This window comes from Rhea pennata, chromosome 2 (genome assembly GCF_028389875.1).
Source record: "Rhea pennata isolate bPtePen1 chromosome 2, bPtePen1.pri, whole genome shotgun sequence".
NCBI classification, from domain to species: Eukaryota; Metazoa; Chordata; class Aves; order Rheiformes; family Rheidae; genus Rhea; species Rhea pennata.
This window is the reverse complement of record NC_084664.1, coordinates 154,997,324-155,020,884: the sequence shown is the minus strand read 5'-3', so window position 1 is coordinate 155,020,884 and position 23,561 is coordinate 154,997,324. Positions and strand designations below refer to the sequence as shown.

The 23,561-nt window shown below is 38.6% G+C and overlaps 1 protein-coding gene across 2 annotated transcripts in view; it reads left to right on the top strand.

Annotated features, from left to right (window-relative positions):
- Positions 1 to 23,361, top strand: part of ADCY8 (adenylate cyclase 8) — a 121,441-nt gene extending 98,080 nt beyond the window's left edge. For both annotated transcript variants that reach the window (XM_062568424.1, XM_062568425.1), the window contains 8 exons: positions 1,129 to 1,218; positions 2,891 to 3,063; positions 5,288 to 5,369; positions 9,022 to 9,180; positions 12,370 to 12,516; positions 18,845 to 18,937; positions 21,216 to 21,330; positions 22,874 to 23,361. In XM_062568424.1, the coding sequence (XP_062424408.1) occupies positions 1,129 to 1,218; positions 2,891 to 3,063; positions 5,288 to 5,369; positions 9,022 to 9,180; positions 12,370 to 12,516; positions 18,845 to 18,937; positions 21,216 to 21,330; positions 22,874 to 23,361 (1,347 nt within the window). The remainder of the gene's footprint in view (positions 1 to 1,128; positions 1,219 to 2,890; positions 3,064 to 5,287; positions 5,370 to 9,021; positions 9,181 to 12,369; positions 12,517 to 18,844; positions 18,938 to 21,215; positions 21,331 to 22,873) is intronic.
- Positions 23,362 to 23,561: the final 200 nt, after the last annotated feature.

Genomic DNA, 23,561 nt, shown 5'->3' with positions numbered 1-23,561 from the left:
AGATCTTTTAAGCAGATCCCTGCACTTCAGAGAGTACAGGGCCATTCATGGCTGAATACCTCATAAACTTGCAGAAAGTACAATTTACTATCAGTTGTCATGGAGGACTGCACAAATAACCTAGAAAATGTTGCTGCACTGCAGAGATGTCTGAGTTGCTGAAAGAACAAACAAGAGAGTTCCAAGTTCAAAATTCATTAGAATTTAATTATAAGAAATTGGACCTCATTAAACAAACTCTCTAACTCTGTTGGAAAGAGAGATAGGAGAACAAGTTTGCACATACCAGGCTGATTAAATGACCTTATATAAACATCCAGATTGCATTAATATATGTGACAGGAGACTTCATCTGTTTTAACTGTCAAAACATGAAATCATTAACTATTTTTTTCCTGTGATTTAAGATCATGATGCATTGCAACTCATAACTGTCATTTTGTTTATTTTTAAGAGTTTAAAATACCAGTAAAGAGGATGCAGGTTGAATCAGATAAATGCAATATTACATTGTCAGAGCCACTGCATCATGAGCCATTTTCATTCCCTCCTGTTCTACACAACTCACCTTCAATTCTGGGATCATGTTCTGCTTTCTCACAAATAAATTCTATGTGACACCATGTAGGTTTTCGTCCTACACCTGGAAGTTAACACTGACCATAGACACATAGGTGGAAAAAAACACCTGCAAGCATGTGTACACATACAGTCTGATTTTATGTTCCCACTTTAGACAATTCTCTCTATAATTTATATGGAAGTATAAACATCTTCAGAGGATGATTCTTACGAGTCCAGCTTCAGTCCTCTGGAACTCCTGGAGGAGGTCATCTTTCCCTTTTGGCTACAGAGAGGGCATAGGAGGGCTAAATGTTTGTAGAGTGAATAGCTCTCTGCTTTGGCCCCACTTTTCAGTCTTTTTACTGCCAGGATTACCATCTTACCTTCATTTAGTCCTTGTCGTTTCTCCTGAGACATCAAGGCCAGTACTAGTTAGGGAGCTAGTGCTGGTGTTTAGGGAGTGGTAGGTCAGCACATCCCACCCCTGTGTCCCATCAGGCACATAAGCACCTAGTCACCAACATACAACATATCCCTGATTTTGTTTTCTTTCTTTATTCACAGCTATGGTGTGATTTTGATAAACCAGTACCACTGAAGAACCAGACGTTCAATTCATCTGCATCTTTTACAGACATCTGTTCCTATCCTGAGGTATTTATGAGGGTACTTTTGAATCTGAGGCACAGGTCCACAGAAGTTACCATGGTATCTGCTGCCTGAAATCAGTGACCAATGTACTAGTGATGGAGTCAGATGCCTCAATAGTTCTGTAAATCTGAGCCTTAATATCTATCACATACTGTAGGAAGAGCAGACAAGGACTAAAAAAGGGAATTAATCCTATAGTCTCATAGGGCATTACAAGCAGAACCTCTATGTATACTGAATTTTTCACTGTTCTTGTTTACCAAGTACGCATGGAAATACATAGACAGCATTCAGCAAACAGCTGAAATGAGAGTAGAAATGAGGAACTAAGACATGATAAGTCCTGCATTTTAGTAAAAGTCAAAGAAAATTTTGTCTCTTCAACAGAATTCATTAGGGCAAACGAAAGCCCTCTGTGGCCACTGATATTCTTGTTCACCTATGAAATCAATGACACAAAAAGGCATTGCTAAATGCTTGGTCAAACTGAGCCCTCCAGCTTTCTTTTTATTAATGGCAGAATCTCATTTTCTCTGATCTTTAGCTTTTGCTGTTTGCCTTATACATTTAAAAATAATTACAAACATATCCAGCAACAATTCAGTGTACCTACTGTAATAAAACCCACGACTTAATTCATATGAAGCTATTGGAGGAGACTAATAGTTCTTACATAGCAAAAGAACAGCAGTGATTCTTCGGTAATGATTTTGAACTTTCATTTGAAGCAAAGAAAATCCTCTCTATAGTGAGCAAGCAGGTCAGTAAAATCAACAGATTGGTCATGTACAGCTAAAACAAGTATGTTGCTTTGGAAATGATATGGCGGTGTCATGATGTTGCCACCAGTATGCAGTAAAATTAGAGAGATGCACAGAGAACGGTGCTCAACAAAGAAAAAATGTACTCAAACTAATGAACTCTGCAGTTCTCTTCCAAAGCTATATTATAAGAGTTAATTTAAACTACATTCGGACTCTGGGTGCTGGCATTGCTATCTCAAATCTGAATAGCTCATAGCCAGGATTGTCCCTCTATATCCACTACCAACTGCATGGATTGCATTTGGCAAATGACTAATCACTGAGAAAGATGAGACAATGAAGAGATTAGAAAATGAGATATGAATGAAACTTCTAGGCATCACATTTTAAGAGAAGAGTGAAATTGAGCTGGACTTGTAACATTAAAAATTAAAAAATAAAATAAACTAATAAAGAAGTGCCTTTATCCTCTGTTCAGATAGCATGAGAAAGGGATAAAGGAGAAATATGATTCCCTTATCCTAATTTATGTGGCTTTTGGGGAAGTTCAGAATCCAAAGGAATAGAAATGATTTTTACTTAGTTGACTATTTGCTAGGATACTGCTACCTGCAGCATCTGTCCCTTTTCCTCTTTTCGCTATACAGGATGCCTTTTCCCTTTTTTTCAAATACTATGAAACTGCAATGATGGCCCAAAAGAGGATTTCTATTCTGTCGAGGTATTCCCCTCTAGGATAGAGAAGCCCTGAATTTCCAAAGTAACCTAGACCCTAACAAGACCTAGCTGAGCACCAAAATCTGGAGGAAAATTTTTGATACTTTTGATCTCTTGATCATTTATGTAGATATTTGTGGGGTGAATATGTAGTCACTGATCGCTGAAAGTGACCACTGATGTTTTCTCTTCAGTATTTTGTCTTCACTGGTGTGCTGGCAATGGTGACTTGTGCAGTCTTTCTTCGTCTCAACTCTGTCCTGAAGCTGGCAGTACTTCTCATCATGATTGCGATCTATTCTCTACTGACTGAGACTATTTATGCTTCCCTTTTTCTGCAATATGACAACTTTAACCACAACGGAGAGTAAGTGTCAGCATGTTAGAAAAAAAAAGAAGTGTCTTGTCAAGACATACACATACACACCATAGTCAAGAATTGATTATTGGTTGCAAGGGGCAATGACTAGTCCTACAAGATTTATGATGTGATTCTTTCTCAGGCTTTCTAATTAAAATGTTCATTTCATGAGGCCAATTAAATATTGAGCAGGGATCATCTCTTACGTCTCCCATATTCCACTCATGTTACTAAAATGCAGGCATTTAGGTATTTCCTGTGATAGGGTCAAGAGTTCTATGATGGAGCTGAGATATATTCTCCACAGGAACTGTATCTAAGATATTACTACATAAACAAGCTGCATTTAGAAATGTTACTAACATTTCCAAATGTGGAAGGTTATTGAAAGAAAGTGAAAACCAGCACGTGAAGCTGTGTGGGAATGAGCTAGACCATACAATTGAAAGAGATTCAGGAGAACCAAATAAAATGGGGTTCAGAAATGAAGACAGCAGGGCCCTACTGCCCTACTGAAGTAGGGCGGAAGGAAGGCAAATTGTCACTGTGGTCAGGTCTAGATCCTGATCTAGAGGGAAAGAAAGAAGAGGGGAAAGGGAAAGCTAAACACAGCTGCTAAACAGTTCAGAGCACAAATATCATTGGCCAACATAAGTCTGGAACCAAAAGGAGTACAAACCTATGTTTTGAGCTCTGAGCTAAGCCTTGGTAAAGGACAATATTCAGGACTGTGCTCAGGCACAGCACAGCACTCCTCTGGGGAGCAAAGCAGTCATCTTCATGTAGCACTACACCAAGTACAGGCCCGTGGTCAGACTTAGATATGTAATTTTTTGAAAAAAAAAAAAATGTTGTGTAGGGTAGATGTGGCCTGTTAGATCCAGAAGGAATAAAAATTACTGAGTGTGTGAGCAGGAAGCAGATTTGGTGGGGGGGGGGGGGAGGAGAAGAAGTACAAGTGATGATTCTACTATGAAGAGGAACAATGAGATTCACAAGTGAGTAGCAAAGAAACAAAATAATCAAGTAATATTTGTATCTCATCGGAATGCTGAAGATGTTTGCAGAACTAAAGATTTAAACTTCTCTGAACTTGCAGATACAATCTTGTCAGACATTCTTATTTGCATTTGTCTATTTTAACATTTTATGACAGCAAAAGTAAATCCTGATTATATGAGAAGCACTACCTGTATTTATGTCATTGCATTTGATTTTGCTGATGGGCAAAAATATGCTTTCCGGGAGGTATTCATCAGTTGCTTGTAATACTAAAAACTCCAGAGATACTGATTGAAACTCTGATGTCAAATTAAGAAAATGGGAGTGAATTATTGATTTTTTGAGGTTAGGATTTCACCTGTTTACATCTCAAACTATAACATACTGTTGTTAAAGGTGTAGAGAGCACAAGGATGATCCCATTTTGTAGGGAGAGAAACTGAAGGGTGAGTGGCAGCACAGGGAATCCACCAGCATTTGCATAGTCAGAAGAACACCAAGTGCTGTAATAACTCTAAAGCTGAGCACCAGTGATTTAGCTCATTCAGGAAAACACTTCCTTTTCAATCTTTGCTACTTAACTGATTTTGTACTGCTGCTGCTTGCACCTCTAAGCATATGCCAGCTAAACCATTCTGTGCCAAAGATGCACAGAAAGATAGAAAAGCATGGATGTGCAGTGCAAATAATTCTCACAAAAACCACATCTTTATACATAGTACGTATGGCTCTGCATGTATATCTTTTCTTGCTAGCTTCCTACAGGAGCAAAGTACTGACTAAAATGTTCAATGATGGGATGCAATTACTGTTTCTAACACTAGTTATACTCCTAGAGTTTAATGATATGACATCTGGGCAAAGCCTGGAAAATAAAATATAGGGCAAGAAGGAAACAATACAATGTCCAACCACAGTAACTGCAGGTAGCAATTATCGTCATTGTCTCTAATTTTTTTCACTAATGAAACATGGCAAAGAAAGATTCTCCCTTGTGTAAAAATCTTAGAGAATTCAAAATAGTTCCTATTCTACATGGCAAGGAAATTCTACAGCGACTTTTATCAAAGAAGAGGAAGAGCCATGAAGTTATATTTTCAAATACTCGGAGGTTTTGTAGTGAACAAAAAGCACCAGGGTTACAAAATGAAACTCCATCATGATTACAACAAACACTGACAAATCAATAACTGCATTTTACTCTGGATTATTTTTTTCTTTTTTCCAGCACAGACTTCCTGGGTACAAAGGAAGCATCTTTACTACTGATGGCAATGTTCCTTTTAGCCGTATTTTATCATGGTCAGCAGGTAACGCAAATATTTACTTTAACTATTCCCTATGCCACTTGCAATTGCAGGATGTGACAATAATTACTTTCAAAATACCAACTGCCTTTTTATCCACTTGAGCATATGACCTTTAACAATTTAATAACCCACATGCAGAATCTGATTAAAGAAAGCCCACGTCTAACATTGCCTAGCAGTTCTTAAAGAACGGGTGCAATATTATACTCAACAGTAGGCAAGTTACATTACAGTTGTTAATAGAAGTAGAAGGAGCAAATAGGACCTCATCTATCCTAAGTACTTGTATAATTCTAGCAGTATCTGACTGCTCCAGTGCCCTTGGGAAGGCAGAAACTCAAAATGATGAAAGGAAATCACAGGTCAGAAAACAATAAAACTCCTATGAATCAACTTAATATATTTGTAGGGGAAAAATGCCAGACCTGAGGAAATGAAATATTCTAATGGTCTGAACACCACCACAAACTTCTCTGAGGAATGGACCACTTGTAGGAAATATTTCACCTGGGTTTGGATTCACTTAGGTCATAAAAATTGTTTAGGTATCTAAAAGCTTTAGGATTCATATCCTTGAGGAGGATTCCATAACTCCATTTTTCAGAAATCCAGATATAGTGCATAGGTAGAGTGAAATATGGCTTCTGGCTGTTTCCAGCTGGCAACCCCTAGGTAGCCGTACATCGAACATTAGATAGCTTCTGCTTGCACAAAGGCTAGCAGGACCACTTGTATTGCAAGAAATAGCAGCCACAATTGTACACACAGTCCTGAACGTTCAACTTGCTTAAAGATGTTCTTTTCATTAGGATTAATACCGGTATTTCTATATCCTAATTTGTGGAAATTCTAAGAAATTCTTAACACAAGCAAAGGTGCAACTCTGAGGGCTTGAGGATCCTTCAAAGTGAAAGCAAATAATTAGACAGAAGACACTTAAGACAGGATCAGACAGAATCCAAGCAAAGCCCTTCAGGATCACACTTCTAGATGTAAATATTTGTATTTCACATAAGCCTGAACTGGGGTGCTTGAGATTCCCCTCCTGCTCTGAGGCCTCTTGGCACAGCACAACCTTCTGATCTCCTGCTAGGCCTCCTTGTCCCATCAGATTGGGTGGCTGCGTCCAAACTGCCCCCTGGAAATGGTCCCTGACATGTGCTGACCCCTGCACGCTCACAAGTATGAACGAGAAGTTTCTTTATTGCGTGGCACATTTCCTGGCACTGCTAACTTTCCTGTTGTAGGGTTAACCTAACACTCTCTGTAAGAGTACAAAATAAGAAAGATAGCAAAATTTGGTCCACAGCACATTAAATTTATACGTTACAAAACCTATACAACATACAACAAACTGATGGGGAGCACAGTAACTCTGATAAAGTTGTTTTCCAACATAGCTTTACTTCTCACAAACTGCAAATGTATTCTAAATAACATAGTTTAAGACATGCCTTATTTTAGATGGATTTATAACAAAGATTAACTTTGTGAGAACAAATCTATAGGCCTTCTGTTTCTGAACATCTAGCTCTCTTCTTTTCTTTACTCAGTGTGATTTGAATTCAATCTCCACTTTCACATGCAGATTTTTAAGTTAGCTTTTCATCAAGAAAAAATAAGTTGTAAAACTGTCTGGTCAAAGTCTGGGCAACCTGTGCCAGGGCTCCGTCACTCTCACAGGGAAGAAATTCCCCCTCACGTTCAGGCAGAACTTCCTGTCATTCTATTTCTTTATAGGATCAAAAAATAAACCCAAAATTCAACTCTGTTTTTGCTGTTTTTAGCAAATACCAGCACATAACAGAGCATCTTTTTAAAAATGTCTATTTTCAGACTTTCAGTGTGGCTCATCCTTTTATCCAAACTGATAGTGTCGTCTCAGTTCTCTGCTGAAGAGGCATTTTTTTTCTTTTTACAGTGAAGTTATAAATAACCAGAATGAAATTATTTAAAACATAAAAATTATCTGCTACTCTACTGAGCTAGATTTAGAGATATTAATTTCTCCTAGCACAGCAATCCCCCCCCCCAAAAAAAAAAAAAAAAAAAAGAAAAAAAACCTCATCAGCTGTTAGAAATCTTATTTCATTTGCAAAGCTCTTTTTGTAGTGGCATTAAATGTCTTATACATCAAAGAGCTTAAAATTCACCAGCCACTCCTGCTTCAAGCCAGTCTGTAAAACACAGTATTGACCTTGCAATGGTATAGTCAATGTTATCTTCTCAATCAGTTTGTAGAGGAAAAGGTCAGCTGTGTTCTGGTGCGTGTCCTGTCTTCTAACACAAAATCGGGGGAAAGATAAAGAAACCAAAAAACATCAGGAAAATGATGTAAGAAATACTTTTTCAGTTGTGCAGTTAATGTGCAGTTAGTCTAGGGAATTAATAGTCACAAGGTAGAATATTTGAATTTTAAAATTAGAAAATAAGTTAATTGTTTATAAAGGTGGAAACAGCATCCTCAGAGAAAATAAGTCACTGCTTAAATGTATACAAGCTTTGGGAGATTATATCAAGTCATGCTCACTTTTAGCATTTAGCAAAAATAGCTCCCTGAATTACAATCGACCTGTAAGCCTCCTTGCAAAATGCTTTGCATTTTCTTCTGAAATGTTTGCCATTGGTCACTGCTGATGACAAAACTGTGGACCAGATGAGTCACTAAACAATACCCGAATCCCCTGTTAGTCATTCCCACCCACAGCAGAATTGTCCTTTATATCCCAGCCACTTCTTTAATCCCAGCACTTTTTGACAAGCCATTTGGTGTCCCAGTTATAAAATGCATTTATTTGCTGGTGAAATATGTTTCTGTGCTGAGTATTTGATTATTATTTCTGATTAGAGCATTAAGCCTTAAAAGCATATTCTACCATCCTTGGTGTGTAGCTGAGGCCATCAGGGTTTCAGTATTGTGCATGTACTAAATGGCGACAGCGCGGGCACTGGATCCACAAAGCCACGGGGACAAGGTCTTCGGGGATACCGAACAGTATGCCTTTGACTCTCCTTTAAAAGACTTGAAAAGCCAATAAGTGCATGTCCCAACAGTAGAAACACCTTGTTTTGGCATTACAGACTTGGAAGTCCTCCTTGACAGTGTGTTGGGCTGTTATATTTAATTTTGCTGAGAGAAAGACACTTATCCTTGAGAAGTAAATTACCTCTCTCTGTAAAGTGTTTGGAATCACTCTTATATTACTTTCTCATGAAACTCTTTTCATTTGGAAGCAGATATGAAAAAGGAAAGTTTTCTTTTTTTCATTTGGGGACTTAAGGGCTTATGTTGGTAAATGAACTTCCTCTTCTGTTACCTTAACTCCTGCATGACTGCTTAATGTCATTATTTAACTAATATAGAACTATTTAAGAGAAAAATAACCTTGTGAATTTTTCTAGCCTCTGAGCATACCAGTGATATGACAAATAATATTAGTCCCAAGTTTCCTCTCAGACACTCACCATACCACACTGCAAAAATTTTTTTTTTTTTTTCTGGCGAGGAAATCAAATTGTTTAGAAGTCAAAGCTCTTTTACAGCACTGAGGGCACTTATATAGCAGGAGTAGCCTCCCAGGGTGACAGTACAAGATCTACTCTTATCTTGTCAAGTTTCGTTTTTGCCCTTTTTTTCTCCCTGGAATTACAGCTTGAATACACAGCAAGGCTGGATTTTCTGTGGCGCGTTCAAGCAAAAGAAGAAATCAATGAAATGAAAGAATTAAGAGAACATAATGAAAATATGCTACGGAACATTTTACCCAGTCACGTTGCTCGTCACTTCCTGGAGAAGGATCGAGATAATGAAGTATGTATCAGCTTTATTTCTGAAAATTTTGTCTAATAAGCAAAAATAAAAGCAGATCTGATAGAAAATTTTTACTACTTAATTTTCTATAGGTCTCAATACACAATTAGTTCCCATATTTGGTACAGGGCCCGTATTTAAGGAATTCATGTTTTAAGGTCAAGACAAGTGATTACTATTTTGTATTTGGCACTTCTGAAAGTGTTCTGGGAGTACTGCATCCAGTCTTGGAATCCCTAGTACAAGAGACATTGACACACTAGAGCAAGTCCAGCATAAGGCCACTAAGATAATTAGGAGACTGGGGCACATGACAAATGAGGAGAGGCTGAGAGTGTTGGGTTTGTTCAACCTTAAAAGAAAAAGGCTGAAGGAGAATCTTATTGCTGTCTTCAACTACCTAATGAGTGGTTTTAGAGAAGACAGAGCCAAATGCTTCTCAGAAGTATTCAGTAGAAGGACCAGAGGCATTGGACACAAGCTACAGGAAGAAAAATCCTAATAAGATACCAGGAAAAATTTCTTCCCCATGAAAGGTTGCAGAACCTCCAGCCTTGCAGATATCCAACCCTCAACTGGACAAGGTAATGAGCAACTGGACCTAACTGGCTCTGCTCTAAATGGAGGCAGTGATAGATGACCTCCAGAGGTCCCTTCTAATCTATGAATCTATGAAAATCAAGGATTACTAAAAAGATACACAAATATAACAAAATGCCTGTGCAACCTTAGGATAACCTAGCATTGCAGAGCAGTTATTACAGTCCTGCACGTTACTACACGAGAAATCCGTGTAACAGACAGGAGCACACCTGAGCTTCCTGCATCTTCAAACCCAAGCGAATGTTTTTGCCATTTTATATGGTTCTGCCCCCAAACTGCCTCTTCACACAGTTAAAAAACCCACCTATTTCAGAAACATAGTTTGTAGCTATGTTCCTAAAGAATGTGTGTAGTAAGCACAGACAAACTTAGTGAATGCAAGTGAAGCATGCTGTGGGGGGCAGGCAGAGGGAAAAGTGATTAAAAAGTGATAAAATAATGGAGTCTCTGGATACTCCTAAGACAGGGTTTGGAGAGGAGTTGCTGGAAGGGTAAAGGAAAGTCCAGCACTTGTTTCTGAATGTCACTTATGCCTTATCTGAAAGAAGGCAAATGCGTATGATAGTATTATCTGTGAATAAAGTTATTCTATGACGAAACTAGGATTTTAGAGTGTAATGTTGGAATTACCTTTTCAGATAAAGAGGTGACAAATGTTTCAAGATCCAGGTTCCCAGCAGGGACTTACCTATTCTTTGGATTCAAGACTCCTCTTTTCTGATTGTACATTTTAGAACTAGGCATAAGCAGCCAAATTAGACTGCACAATGAGGAGTCATTGTGTCCTGAAGATGTGATTTCAAATATCACCTAGGAAAAGACGACATAGTAAGAAGCTACAAGGAAAGGCACTTTAGAAATCAGCCTCTTGAGTAATTTTACACTCTGCAGGTATTAAACTGCAATAAAAACACTGTTCTGCACATAAGAAAATGTGTCTGTAATAGCAGCCTGGTTAAAGCATTTCATTGCAGATGAAGTAGACTCTGACACCAGCCATAAGTGTGTTTTGTCATGTCTATGTTATCAGTTCTCAGGGAACATGTGTCCTCTTATACATCCATTCTCATGCGTTCACATGCATAATTTTGAAAAGCAAACAGATGCCCTGTAGATCACTGCTGATGCTTCAAGTAATTTGCCACTGAATTCAGTTCCACTACCCCTGCTTTTTTGTAAGGCAATTTCCCTGAGTAACTGTACTTCGGGATGATTTATGCATGAACTGGTTGGCTGTAACATCTATCAGATTTCAATACAATCACTCCTGCAATTCATGTCTGACTATTAAGTTAATTGCTCTCAAAAATTGAATTCCCAAATGTGTACTGTAAGCATAGTCTCAGGGATGTATTATTGCTGTCTTGATGTTTTTACCAAAAATAGAAAATAAAATAAAAAAAGAGCAGCTGAAGGTTCAGCCAATCGTTCTGTGCCTTCAGGAGTTGAGCAAAGAGTATCTCCGAGTGTGTATGTGCACATATATCCACATTCCTCCCAGCACATGTTACCTCCTCTCCCACAAGCAGACATCCACGAACTAGCCCGTGTGTTACCTTGTTCTGTATCTACGTGTTTGTGGTAGACTAGCCACTAGGAAAGCACATCAGGAGTTGTGGGGGTTCCTGTTCCTGGCATTTTCAAAGTTGAGATTAGGTTTTTTTCTTGAAAATTTCCTTCAGCTCAGAAAAGAGCTGACTGTGTTTTCACATATATATAATCACAAGAACCCACATATAAATAGATCTGTGATTCAGCGTGAATTATGTGTGTAGCACAAGGTGAAGCTTTTCCCAGGGCATATTTTATCCCAGTTCCCTCTTGTGCCTGATCCCTTATAAAGTACTTTCTGTCCCCAGTAACTCCATTACCTCCCCTACTCTGTTCCTCCCTCCTTCCAAACCCTAATGGTACAAACCTTTTTCCAGAGTCAGGCAACCAAAAGGCTCCTTAGTCACCTTGGAAGACCCATAGTTTACAGTAGAGTGCGGGTTCTCTGAAAACTTAGGAAGAAACAAACTTTTAAAGAGGTGCATGTACCTGAAGTATAAATTATCTAACTGAAAAGATGGCACTTTCATCAGGAGGTCATATTAGACATTTAAAATGGTACCTGTTAATCAATAAATCTACAGATATATTCTCATCCACAAACATTTATGAGACAGGCTTAAATATCTTACCTTGAAAATCTTAGATTCCTTCTACTTGACTAACAGTGTTTGATTCTCTGCTTTCCATACTGCAAATGAATCCTTCATTTCTTCAAGTGTTTCTCCATACAAATCAAAATTAGAAATTGTGCTTCATTTTTTTTCTGTTCTGGTCTCCTGATCTCTGAAGGAGGAGAAGTAGACTTTCAAACAAAGTGCAAATCCTATCTAATTTTCATGATAAGAATGTGTAGAGCTGGCAGCCTCCTCCTATGGAGCCTCGCTAGTCACTAATACCTAACATACTGATGCTATCTGGAGGTATTAATATATTACATATGAAAAGATAAGAAAAAAATATATTTAAGCGCAGACAATGACTTTCTCATCCTCATTTACCAGTTCAACTTGTTTTTCTTCCTTGTTCCCTTAGGAATTATACTCTCAGTCCTATGACGCTGTTGGGGTGATGTTTGCTTCCATTCCTGGATTTGCTGACTTCTATTCTCAGACTGAAATGAATAACCAAGGAGTAGAATGTCTGCGCTTGCTGAATGAAATCATTGCAGACTTTGATGAGGTAATACCAGCCATAAGAGAAAATTTGTTAGTGTTTAAAGAATGAGTTCCTAACTGCTAAATGTGTCATCCTAAATCATCAGATCTGCTAACTATTCTGCTTCCAATAATTGTCTAATTTTTACTTCAATTACTATTACAGTTTTCTGTTTTGCTTTTTCTACTTAGTATTGCCAAACATTTGTTCGAAGGTTCAAATGAGTTAGAGGCTGAAATCAATATAGATACTTGAATATAAACATACATACATAAAACCACAATCTGCTCCAGCATATCTAGAAGTAGAACATGCCTTCATTTAGTGAAAGAAAGAAAGATGAAGGTACTTCTAATAGTTCTGGGAAATAATGGCCCAGATCTTATCAGACAAAGATACTGTTTTGCAGATTATATAATGTTTTGCATTACCTTTCCATGGGTGAATGGAGCTAATATTAATGGTAAAATAATGCCAAATTAAGTGTGAAGAGCACAACAGAATCAAATGTTGCACAAGGAATGAAAGGTGGTAACAAGTGACTGTGGTCACTCGTCTGATCAGATACATAAGACGGAGGTTAAGCTATTTGCTTTACAGAGGAATTTAGAGGTAATGGGAAATAAAAAATTTGGACAGGATATAAAGAGGAAAAAGAGCCTTTATATGTATCATGTCCATGGAAAATTTAATTTCAGAAAGGGAGCTGGGGACAGGATAAGACAAAAAGGAGAAGAAAAGTCAGCACAAATCAGATCCTGAAGGTAACTATTGCCAGCTGCAAGCCAGGAGAAATTGGAAATTGAAAAGCTAGTAAGGAGCAAGCTGCAAACTCTACCAAGTAGTTAATAAAGACACTAAGATAGGTGGTATTAGGTTGGGCAATGAGCCCAAGAGGAATTTGGAGAGAAAGGGAGTAAAGGATAGCCCAAGATTAAGAATCTTGAAAAAATTTAAAAACTAGGAAGTGCACGAAACTAAGTCTAAAAGTATTTAAAATGAGGAATTTGAACTTAAACACTGCAAGTGGTTTCCAGTAGCTTGAACCTATCCTGTGCTGTGCTGCACAGGAAATAGAAGTAGCACCTGCATTTAACAGAGAGATTGGACCTGTATCCCAGGATAGAAAGGTCCAGATGGGAAAGGGGGAGAATCTTTGATCTATGATTTTGGTTTTGGAAAAGTGCTTTGAAAGAGAAAAAAAGAGCCCCTTCAGAATTCTGCTGAGTAAGGCAAGACTGGCACTAAACTGGAGTGCAGGTGAGCGGGAACATGGATAGTAAGAAATTTTTAAGAAACAATAAAGAAATTCTGCCCAAGCAACTCGTGTCTGTTTAATCTCTGTTTAGCCCAAAGGATTTTTGAATTATTTTCTGGATTATGCTATAGTATCAGATGGAGAATTGAAGAATATCTTGTCAGGTGAATGTTAGGGCACACTCAAGCAAAGAGGAAGGAATGAGTTTGTTCCCTTAAAAGAAGCTGGATGTGGATCTCACTTCCTACAAGATGATCTAACTCTGGAGCATTTGCCCCAAAGAGACCAGGCAAAAACTCCACTTAGATTGTGCTTTGTGAAGGGAACAATTTCCACTGCATTTGGTGTGACTCACAGCTTGAATGGCATTACCAGTATCCACAAGATTTGAGTTTTCCAGGGGTTTATATGAAAATCTGAGATTCAATGGGGCGCCTGAAGTTTTTGCTTGCTTGTTTCAGTTTTTAACTTAGTCCTGCCTCAGTCTTACTTTAAGCACCTACCTCTCTTTGAGGATCTAGCCTAGGGTATTTTGCTTTGAAAAGATGGTATCTCCAAGGGCTTCAGAGGAAGCTATTGGAGGAAAAGATGAAAGTGGAAGGCATAAGACTGAGAAAAAGAGATCAGGAGTAAGACATTTCTATTTTTTTTTCTTCAGTCCCAAGCAGCAAGTATCTAAAGTATCTCACAGGTTTTGAAGAATTTGTTGTTACATTGGTCCTCTAGAAGTTACATTATCTTCATTTTATACGTGGAAAACCAAGACACGAAGGGGTAATTGTCTTTCCTGCACTTACTTGAAAACAAAGATACCTGTGTCCAAGTCAGAAAATAGAATCTAAATATGAACCGAGGTCAGGGCCTTAACTTCGCCCTTATCCTCCCTCATCCTGGGCCTCTGTGCGAGGAAGCTTGATAGAGTGGTAGCTCGTCAATGCTAGACCAGGGTCAAGATTATCAAATTGTAAAAGACAACAAAACTGAGAGCTTATCTATTTAGTTTGGCAGATACTAAAAGCACTGATGGGATGTAGAAGAATTCACAGAGGAATGCAGGGTGCAGCTTGACATATCCTCGTGCAATCTGGCAGGGAACTAAACTGCTCTCCTGTGAGACAAGCTCTGCCACCTGCTAAGCCCTTGCACAGCTATGGATTGCTATAAACACCTAATTCTTATCTCTAAGATCTTGCACAACTGTCAGCATGTTTCTTGATGAATAGTTTTGTTTTTCTTTCCAGATATGATTAGAATTGTTATAGCTCAAGCTGAATGCAAAATCTATTGCTGTGAATTGATTTAAAATATCTTGTCATGCATGCTCATGTAATCTTCACAGCAAAATTGCTTTGTTGCTGTGGCAGTTATTGAAGACAACTTTTTCATCAAACCCCTTAACATAATACTGCATTCAAGTCCCTAACATCTGCTCTGTAATTAATAAAGGGACTAATTAGGAACTATATTATATTCCAGACATCTTTAGTTGAATAATAGATATGTTCTTGGTATGGGTAGTAAATGAAATTATGTGATCCCCTGCTGACTGCTAGCTTACTTCCAGCGTAGTCATGCCATTAGTTTATTCTGTCAAGCAAAGTGAAAAGTGATATTCCAGCCAGAACAACTGAAGTAAGTAATCCTACTCATGGAAAAGGAACCGGGAGTCATTTCAGGCACAATGTTTCAGGGATGACTATTGACTGACACTGAAGGCAATCACCATCCCTTGCTTTTCATGATGTTTTTTTGCAACATTGTCTACTGTCTTGATGGAAGCAAAATGCAGCTTGAGAAGAGAGCAAACCTATTAGCCACAGAAAAATGTTACCTCTCAGCATTACATGAAAACCTCCATGCAGACACCCACATGTAAAAGTCTTAACACAAGATTTTCTTGACTAAGTCCGGGTGCCTAGTGCTATTTAGGATGTCCTAGGGTGTCTGTGGCACCCACGTGGGACTGGCAGGTGTGATACTGCACCTTCAGAGAATTCATGCTATCTTGGGGCAACCCCTGGGGCACAGCCAGGATGCGTGCTCCAGGGCATCTCAGCTGATACCACAGGCCCATGTTCAAGCAACTGAATTGAGTTCTTAATCTCAGACTAGATTCTACTCTGTGAGCCCCCTCCTTAACTTCCACAGTTAAAAATAGTGGGGAGGCATGCTCATAGGACAAGGGAGCTGTTTCTGAATGAAGGTAGCTGAAAAAAATCCAAATAGACCTTGCTTGGAAACTGTGATGGGAGCAAAGGGCTGATTACTTTTGTTTGTTTTCTTTCATTTTTGAGGACTGACTTTATTATTTGAGAATGGAAAGGTTACAATCTAGATCCATTATTCTGTCTTCCAAGGATCTATGTTAGGGAGTCAAAGCCAGTCAAACGAAAAATTACAGACAAAAAATGGTCTTACAGACCCTGCCATCACCACCTGCACAGAGTAGGAGTCCACTGGACACTTGGGATCCGAGGCTAGCTCTTTCTTAGGAAATCTGGTCCAAAAGCAGGTATTTGGGGAGTAGGTGACTGACTCTTCTTAAAGCAGAGTCTTTACCCAGGACTTTTTTCTTCCTAATGCCCTTGAACGGTTGATTTCCAAATTATCCAGGCTTCTTGTCTGCATTCTGGGGCAGAATGGGAGATGTTGGCTCTGGACTGAAACAACAGATTTTTTATTTGACATGTAACATCATTACAGAATCCAGTTACATATGATTTCTTACTTTGGCCACTAGCACAGAGGTGCTGATAGGAACATTTCATGCATCAATGAACAAGCATGAGTATTGGCAGATCTACTTTTATAATTACTCATTTGTTTAAAAAATGGCTGGTGTTTTAGTAAGACACATCTAGGACTAAACTCCCATTCTTAGAGGTGCTATACCAAAAAAATAATACAGGGACATTCCTCCTGTTCTGAAGATTATGAGTCTTGGCGATTTTTTTTTCTAGAATGTAATATTCTGTCTAGTCTTTTTAATCTATCATTTTTGTATCTCTATGATGTTAGAGTTGGGATTTGTGTTTTAATAAGAGCTTTCTAGTTCATGTTCTGTTTGGTTCTTTGTGGAGAGTCCTCTTTTTCTTTATCTACAGTGATTTACAAGGTATTTATGACAACAGATTTTAATACATTATCACAAATATAGATTCTAGTAGAATACAAGATCTTGCTTTCAATCCTCACTGATTACTTTGTAGTTGTGACATGTCTTGGAATATTCTATCTTGTACTACTCTGTATATGCTTTATTGCATGTATATGCTACTGGGTCTGACCTGACAGCTGAAAATTTATTGCGCATTTCAGATTACTGTGTTGTCTGCTATTGTTTCCAGCAACCACTCGGAAATGGAAATGTTTCTGTTTCATCACCAAAATCATTTTCTCCCCTTGCACCTGGTGCTCTCAGATTGCTCACAAAAGCTGAGCTGCAAGAAGCAGTGTTTTCTTTTAAGAGAGCGCTTGGAGGAGCTGCCCTTGTAGGCGGGAAAGGTAGATGACGGGCTTTGCTAGTGGTTTGAAGAAAATGGGAAGTGGGTCAAGTTTTTGGACTCCCCTGACTTGGAATGGAGCCATGAACCATATGGCTTCGTGTTCCCCGCGTGCAACGCTGTACGGCCCCTCCGTTAGAGACAGATGGTGTGATAGCTGCAGAGGAGCCGCAGAGCTTCCAGGCCCCAACTCTATTTGACGTACGCTGTGGCTAATTCAATGGCAGGGGATATTTTATGCTCTGCCTTTGGTATATTTTTCCCTTTTAATGAAATATTCCCCTTAGTTTTTAATTGACAGGAAGCTCAAGCCTGCAAGCTGAAAAAAGAATGCATGACTGTGAGTAAAAGAAGGGGGAGAAGCTTTCATTAACGTTTTGCCTGACCACAGCAAGAACTTTTCCATTTAAGTCCTAACCAAATTAAACCTTTAGAACTGAAAGTTTTAAAGTCCTTATCTGTGATCTCTTTTTTTTATTCTCCCCAGATCTGTCTAACCATATTGATTCCTACATTTACTAGAAACCACCCTTCCTGTCTTGACATTTTCCTAAGTACTTGGGTAATAACTTCTGCAATTCACATCTTTGAAGACTATGACAAGGCAATAGGTGGCTGTGTCCAGTCTAAATCTTTGTTGTGCCTGAGGTTTAGATAAATGATAACTTGACCTCTGCAGTGTGTCTCAAGAAATGTAGGGGTTTAACCTTTAATTTTTTACAAAATGTTGAATTAAACTACGAATAGGGACTAGAAACAGGGCTGAAACTGGCATTCTCACTTCCCTGAGTGCTTTAATCACTGGAATAAACTTATTGTCCCTCTTGCAGACTGTAGATCTAATGAACTCTCATGCCTACTTAGCAGCTATATTCATCCTAGACAGATATAGATGTTACCACTTCCTATTTGTTCCCCATATTTTCTGTGAAAGGGGGTAAATACATTGCAAAAGTGTGGAGTGAACCACCCAGTGGACATACCTATGTCTTGTCCAAACAGTGTATGAAGAGAGAGAGAGAAGTATATGATGCAGACGGTCTTGATCTCTCCTAAAAGTTCTTTGGAGGCATCTACCTCCATCCACTGACTGCGCAGGATGGCTAGCTAGTTATTTAAAGTGGACTGAACTCCCTTTCCCACTGGTCTTATCATCTGAAAGCCTTCTGTAGCAGCACTTAATTTAAGCAAACTGAGTTCCTGACAAATGGATTTGGGAATGTTTTTAAGTGATCAAATTTTCTTACACTCACATGCACACACAGGGTTTGTCTTTGTTAATTTTAGGTGACGACATCTCATATAATGCAAGAATCATCTGCATTTGTGTTAGGCTGGATTATGCATGCTTTGTGTCATCCATTATGTGGTTTTCTAAACAGCCTTGCAGAGCACAGCAGGATCTAATTTGACTGCGCTCTGTGAGTAGACAGTGTGGCAACAATTCAGAGCTTTAAACTCAGTGTATCCAGGTCCTGGACTGAATTGTGCCCCGCTGTCAGCTGGCAGAAACTATGAATGTACGATTCATTTTGACATCCATGCAAGAATTAGACACTACAGAAGTAACTGTTTTCTTACATTTTATCAGTTACTAGGCGAAGAAAGATTTCAAGATATTGAAAAAATTAAAACGATTGGCAGCACATATATGGCTGTGTCAGGATTATCACCTGAAAAACAGGTAAGAGAGTCATCTTCTTTAAAAAACAAAGCTTTAACTGTGATCTCACTCTTCACATTAAAGACTATTAATGTCATTTTTTGATATTCACAGAGCTATGTTTGCTAAAAGAAAACAGACATTTTGAGCTTCTGGCAGACAACAGTTGCACTTTTTGATGAAGTGAAATGCTAACTCGTGCTCTGTACAAGAACCATATGGATTCTTTCCTCAAATATAGGCTTATAGGAGAGAGAAAAAAAAAATCTCTATCACACTGCTGTTTATCCATGGGAGGTCTGTCTATATCTTAGGAGATACTCTAAAGTTATAACCAGAACTCAGACCAGAATCTGGTTAGTAGCCACCAATAAACTATGAGTAGAGAGGCTGTATTAAATTAGCAGCAGCATACTTGCACGAGTGAGAGGTTCATTTTTAAGAGAAGCCCATGCATTTAAACTTTCATTGCAAGGATGTAGCTGTATATCTACAGATGGCAAAATAACCTTTACATCAGAAAGAAAATAGACCCATCACTTCAGCTAAACAGCATCAGGAAGCCAGCAGCCAGCGTGCTCCCCTCCCTTTCAGAGGTGCAAATCAAGCTAAGAGAAAAACCAAACACAGAGGACACACACACACACAGAGCCATAAACCTTAAGGAAGCCAGACAAAAGAAATCCATTCATAATTACACTCCAAAATATGCCTGGAAAAGGGTTCTCAAGGAAATAAGACAAAGTTCTAAAATGCACCCAACTATAAATCAGTGGTTGTTGAGATCTGTCTTGCACGGCAGGCAGTGCCTCTCCCTAGGGAGCAGTGCCATGAACACAGGTGTGCAGCCCAGATCAACCAAGGAGTGGGAATCAGATTTTCCCACCTTGATTGCAACTGCCAGGAAAGCAAAATCCAATTTAAAGTGAGCTTTAAAAGCCAGAAATTTTCCATTGTTTGTTTAGAATGCATTACAATACGTGTCAAATGTAACCAGCTGAGCATCTCCCACCTACAGAATAATAACAGTGATGCTGAAGGCTAGAAATCCACAAAACTAAGTACCCATGAGATTTCTGTTTGTTCCAGCTTGAATTATTTTCATGAAAGGATGAGCAAAGAAAGGCTGAACACTTACAGGAGTTCAGTGTTACAGGTGCTTACAGGTTAATGGCTCCTAACCAATACTACTTGCTCTAGATGTGGATAAAAACTCAAAGGGAGGAAATCTTTCTTGTTGAACTATATTCGCTTGATGGTATCAATATGCACGTTTTAAATACAGTTATCTTCATACATGTTTGTATATCACCTTATCAGCATCTAAGAAGTGAGGAGGGCTGTGGGAATGATGGTACATTTTGAACTGAATGAGGCTAAGGAGGAGCAATGTGAGAGCAGAACAGGACGACACTAAGGAGATGCCTGTGATCAGGATTAACCACACAGATGTTTAAATCTGCAAAAGGCTGGGCTGGAGGACCAGATGGGTGCTTCCTAATTCTTCATTCCTACTGACTGAAGCTTCATTTAATGAACAAATTACTTGGCTTCAGGATAGATCGGACATCATAACGTTTTTGGGTCAAAGCCATGGGTGTTCCTTACACCACTGCCCAGTCAGAGAACCATTTAAGGATATCCCTATTCCTTCTGGACAATCCCTGTCCTATGGGAAATGGGAAACGTAAAGTCCACGCCTCCTGCCCCGAGGTGCATATCAACGGGAAGCTTTTTCAGAGGAAATTCATGAGATACAGAATAGCCATTTCTCCATTTCTCAAAGTACATTAGGTTGCCTGGCTTACACCATCATTCCTGGCAATTTTCCATCCCTGGGAGCACTGGAATCAGTGCTTTTCCCAGGTAATAACTTCAACAAAGGAAAGTTATTTATTTTTCCTCTTTTATTTCTTGCTTGTCTGGGTGATCCTTGGTTCTCATCAATTTTTCCTCCACTCACCCAAGCTACTTAAATCCTCTCCATACTTCCTTTCTCAGCCTTAGATGGATTTCACATGTTCTGTTAATTCCCATGATTTCCCTACAGATTCCTGATAGGAAATGACTTTGTTCTGTAAATGACAGTAAGATTTCTCTGTATACAGGTATACAGAGAGCTGTAATATAAATAGGAAGTACTTTACCATAGCACTACTCTACCTCCCTTGGATCTACCATGTTGAGACTCCTCTTAAAAATTCCAAATTCAGATACTTGGCATTTGGTGGGTAAGGGTGGGAGCTGTCATATACGCAAGCATTAAACATACCTTTTTCTTTTATAATTGACTTCTTAGCAATGTGAAGACAAATGGGGGCATTTGTGTGCTTTGGCTGACTTCTCCATAGCCCTGAACGAAAGCATACAGGAGATCAACAAGCATTCATTCAACAACTTTGAGCTTCGCATTGGTAAGCAGAGTTCAAGCACGAGAAAATGAAATTTTATCTGCTGTGATCCAACTCTGTAAGGGCATCTCAGAAGCATTGCAAGCACGTGTTCCTTTTAAGAGACTGTATCCTTCATTTTTACATTAACTTAATCAAAGACTAAGCTAAAAATAAGAAATATTCTGTTCCTAGAACATTGGCCCTAATTTAGGGGGATGGAGGTTTCCTAAGTTTTCACAAATTGTCTATGGATAGCATAATTATCTGTTGTCTTTGACAAGTTCGACAAAGAGCTAGTTTGGTGTAAAACCAAAAGTGAACCAGGAATCCTAAACCTAACCTCAAGTTTCATACTGACTTGCACAGTATCTTAGTGTTACTCTCCCTGTATAGAAATATTCTCTATGTATAAAAGAGGAATAGTAGATTATCCTAAGCCATTTGTGAAGTACTTTGACTTTGCACAAAAATTGGATTCTGACCTGACTTGGCTCAAAAGTAATATCTCTGAATTGCGGTGGTAGGGACATCCTCTGCTGGGTGAAACCATCCAGATGGGACACAATATGATGTCCAGAATGTATGGCCCATAGCAGGAACACCTCTGGTGGCTTCTCATTCTAGCTGGATCACTTGGCAAGACTGAAAACCTCTCAGAAGAAACATGTGCTTTACAGGCAATTCTGCCATACAAAATCTGAAATACGTTAATCAATAACAGTATGGAGGGTTGCTGCGTTTCTATCTGTGATGTCTCTAAGGGGTTCTTGACGGTTCCCAAGATTTCTCAGACCAACAAGCACATTTCTGATGATTTTACACAGCATAAATGTAGCGTTATTTGGAAAGCATTTCTATAACTAATTTCTAAAATAATCTTTAAAAATTTCAAAAAAAATAAAGGTATTTTCACCAAAGCTGTGCTCTTCACTGGCACTAGATTTGTTCTTAAAACAATACTATAGAAAAAAAAAAAAAACTTCTTCCACTTACTTGTCTTACCAAACAATCTTACAAGATACATTCTTCTAATAATTTAGTAGGAATACTTCAATATTTTCACTTCATGGAACATAGAAATGCCATTTCTTGACTGTATAGCACTAATAGAGTTGTCTTCCACAAGTGTAGAACAAGAAAGACTTTTTCTGTCACATAAGAACGAGTTTGAAGGAGCTTTGAGAATTGTCACAGAATTAAGATGCTATGGAACTAGCATCTTAAGATACTCTTAGAAGTTCCACTGAGAGGTACCCTGTAAAATAACTCTGAAGATGACACTTTTCATGTTCTCTAGCTTTTCTTTCTTGCTCTCCTTCTTTCTTTCTTTTTTTTCTTTCCTTCTTTCTATCTTTCCTTCTTTTTTTTCTTCTCTTTCTTTCTCTATCTTTCTTTTTCTTTCTATCTTTCTATCTCTTTCTCTCTTCCTACATCTTTTCCTTAAACTTAGAGGGAAGTGTGTCTGAACCAGGCTTCTATTTCTTAACTGTAAATATGGTTTTCAGTCATTCTTGTCTAACTGGTTCTTTTGTCTCCTCTCTCTCCCCCCCCCCCCCCCCCCCAGGGATTAGCCATGGCTCCGTCGTAGCAGGAGTTATTGGTGCTAAGAAGCCTCAGTATGATATCTGGGGCAAAACAGTTAATTTAGCGAGTCGAATGGACAGCACAGGTGTTAGTGACAGAATACAAGTGCCTGAAGAAACGTATCTGATCCTGAAGGACCGAGGATTTGCCTTCGACTACCGAGGAGAGATTTATGTTAAAGGTATCAGTGAACAGGAAGGAAAAATCAAAACGTATTTTCTTCTAGGAAGAGTTCAACCAAATCCTTTAATCTTACAACCAAGAAAACTGACTGGACAGTATTCATTAGCAGCTGTTGTATTAGGACTTGTACAGTCTCTTAACAGGCAGAAACAGAAGCAAATCCTTAATGAGAACAATAATTCTGGAATCATAAAGGGACATTACAATCGGAGGACTTTGCTCACTCCTGGCGGATCTGAGACCACAGCCCAGGCAGAGGGGGCTGATAAAACTGAATTGCCATAATCAACATTTTGTTTGTGTTCTTTTTTTTGTATTTCTTTTATATATAAAATAAATATACAAATAAAAAGGGTTTAATTTTTTTTAAAAGAAGTGTGTTTATTTTCTGGATGCTATATTTCTACGAAATTCAAATTTCTTACATTTATCAAATGGTGCCATCATCTCTCCCCACTAGCTATGACTCACCTTTGAATGCCTAC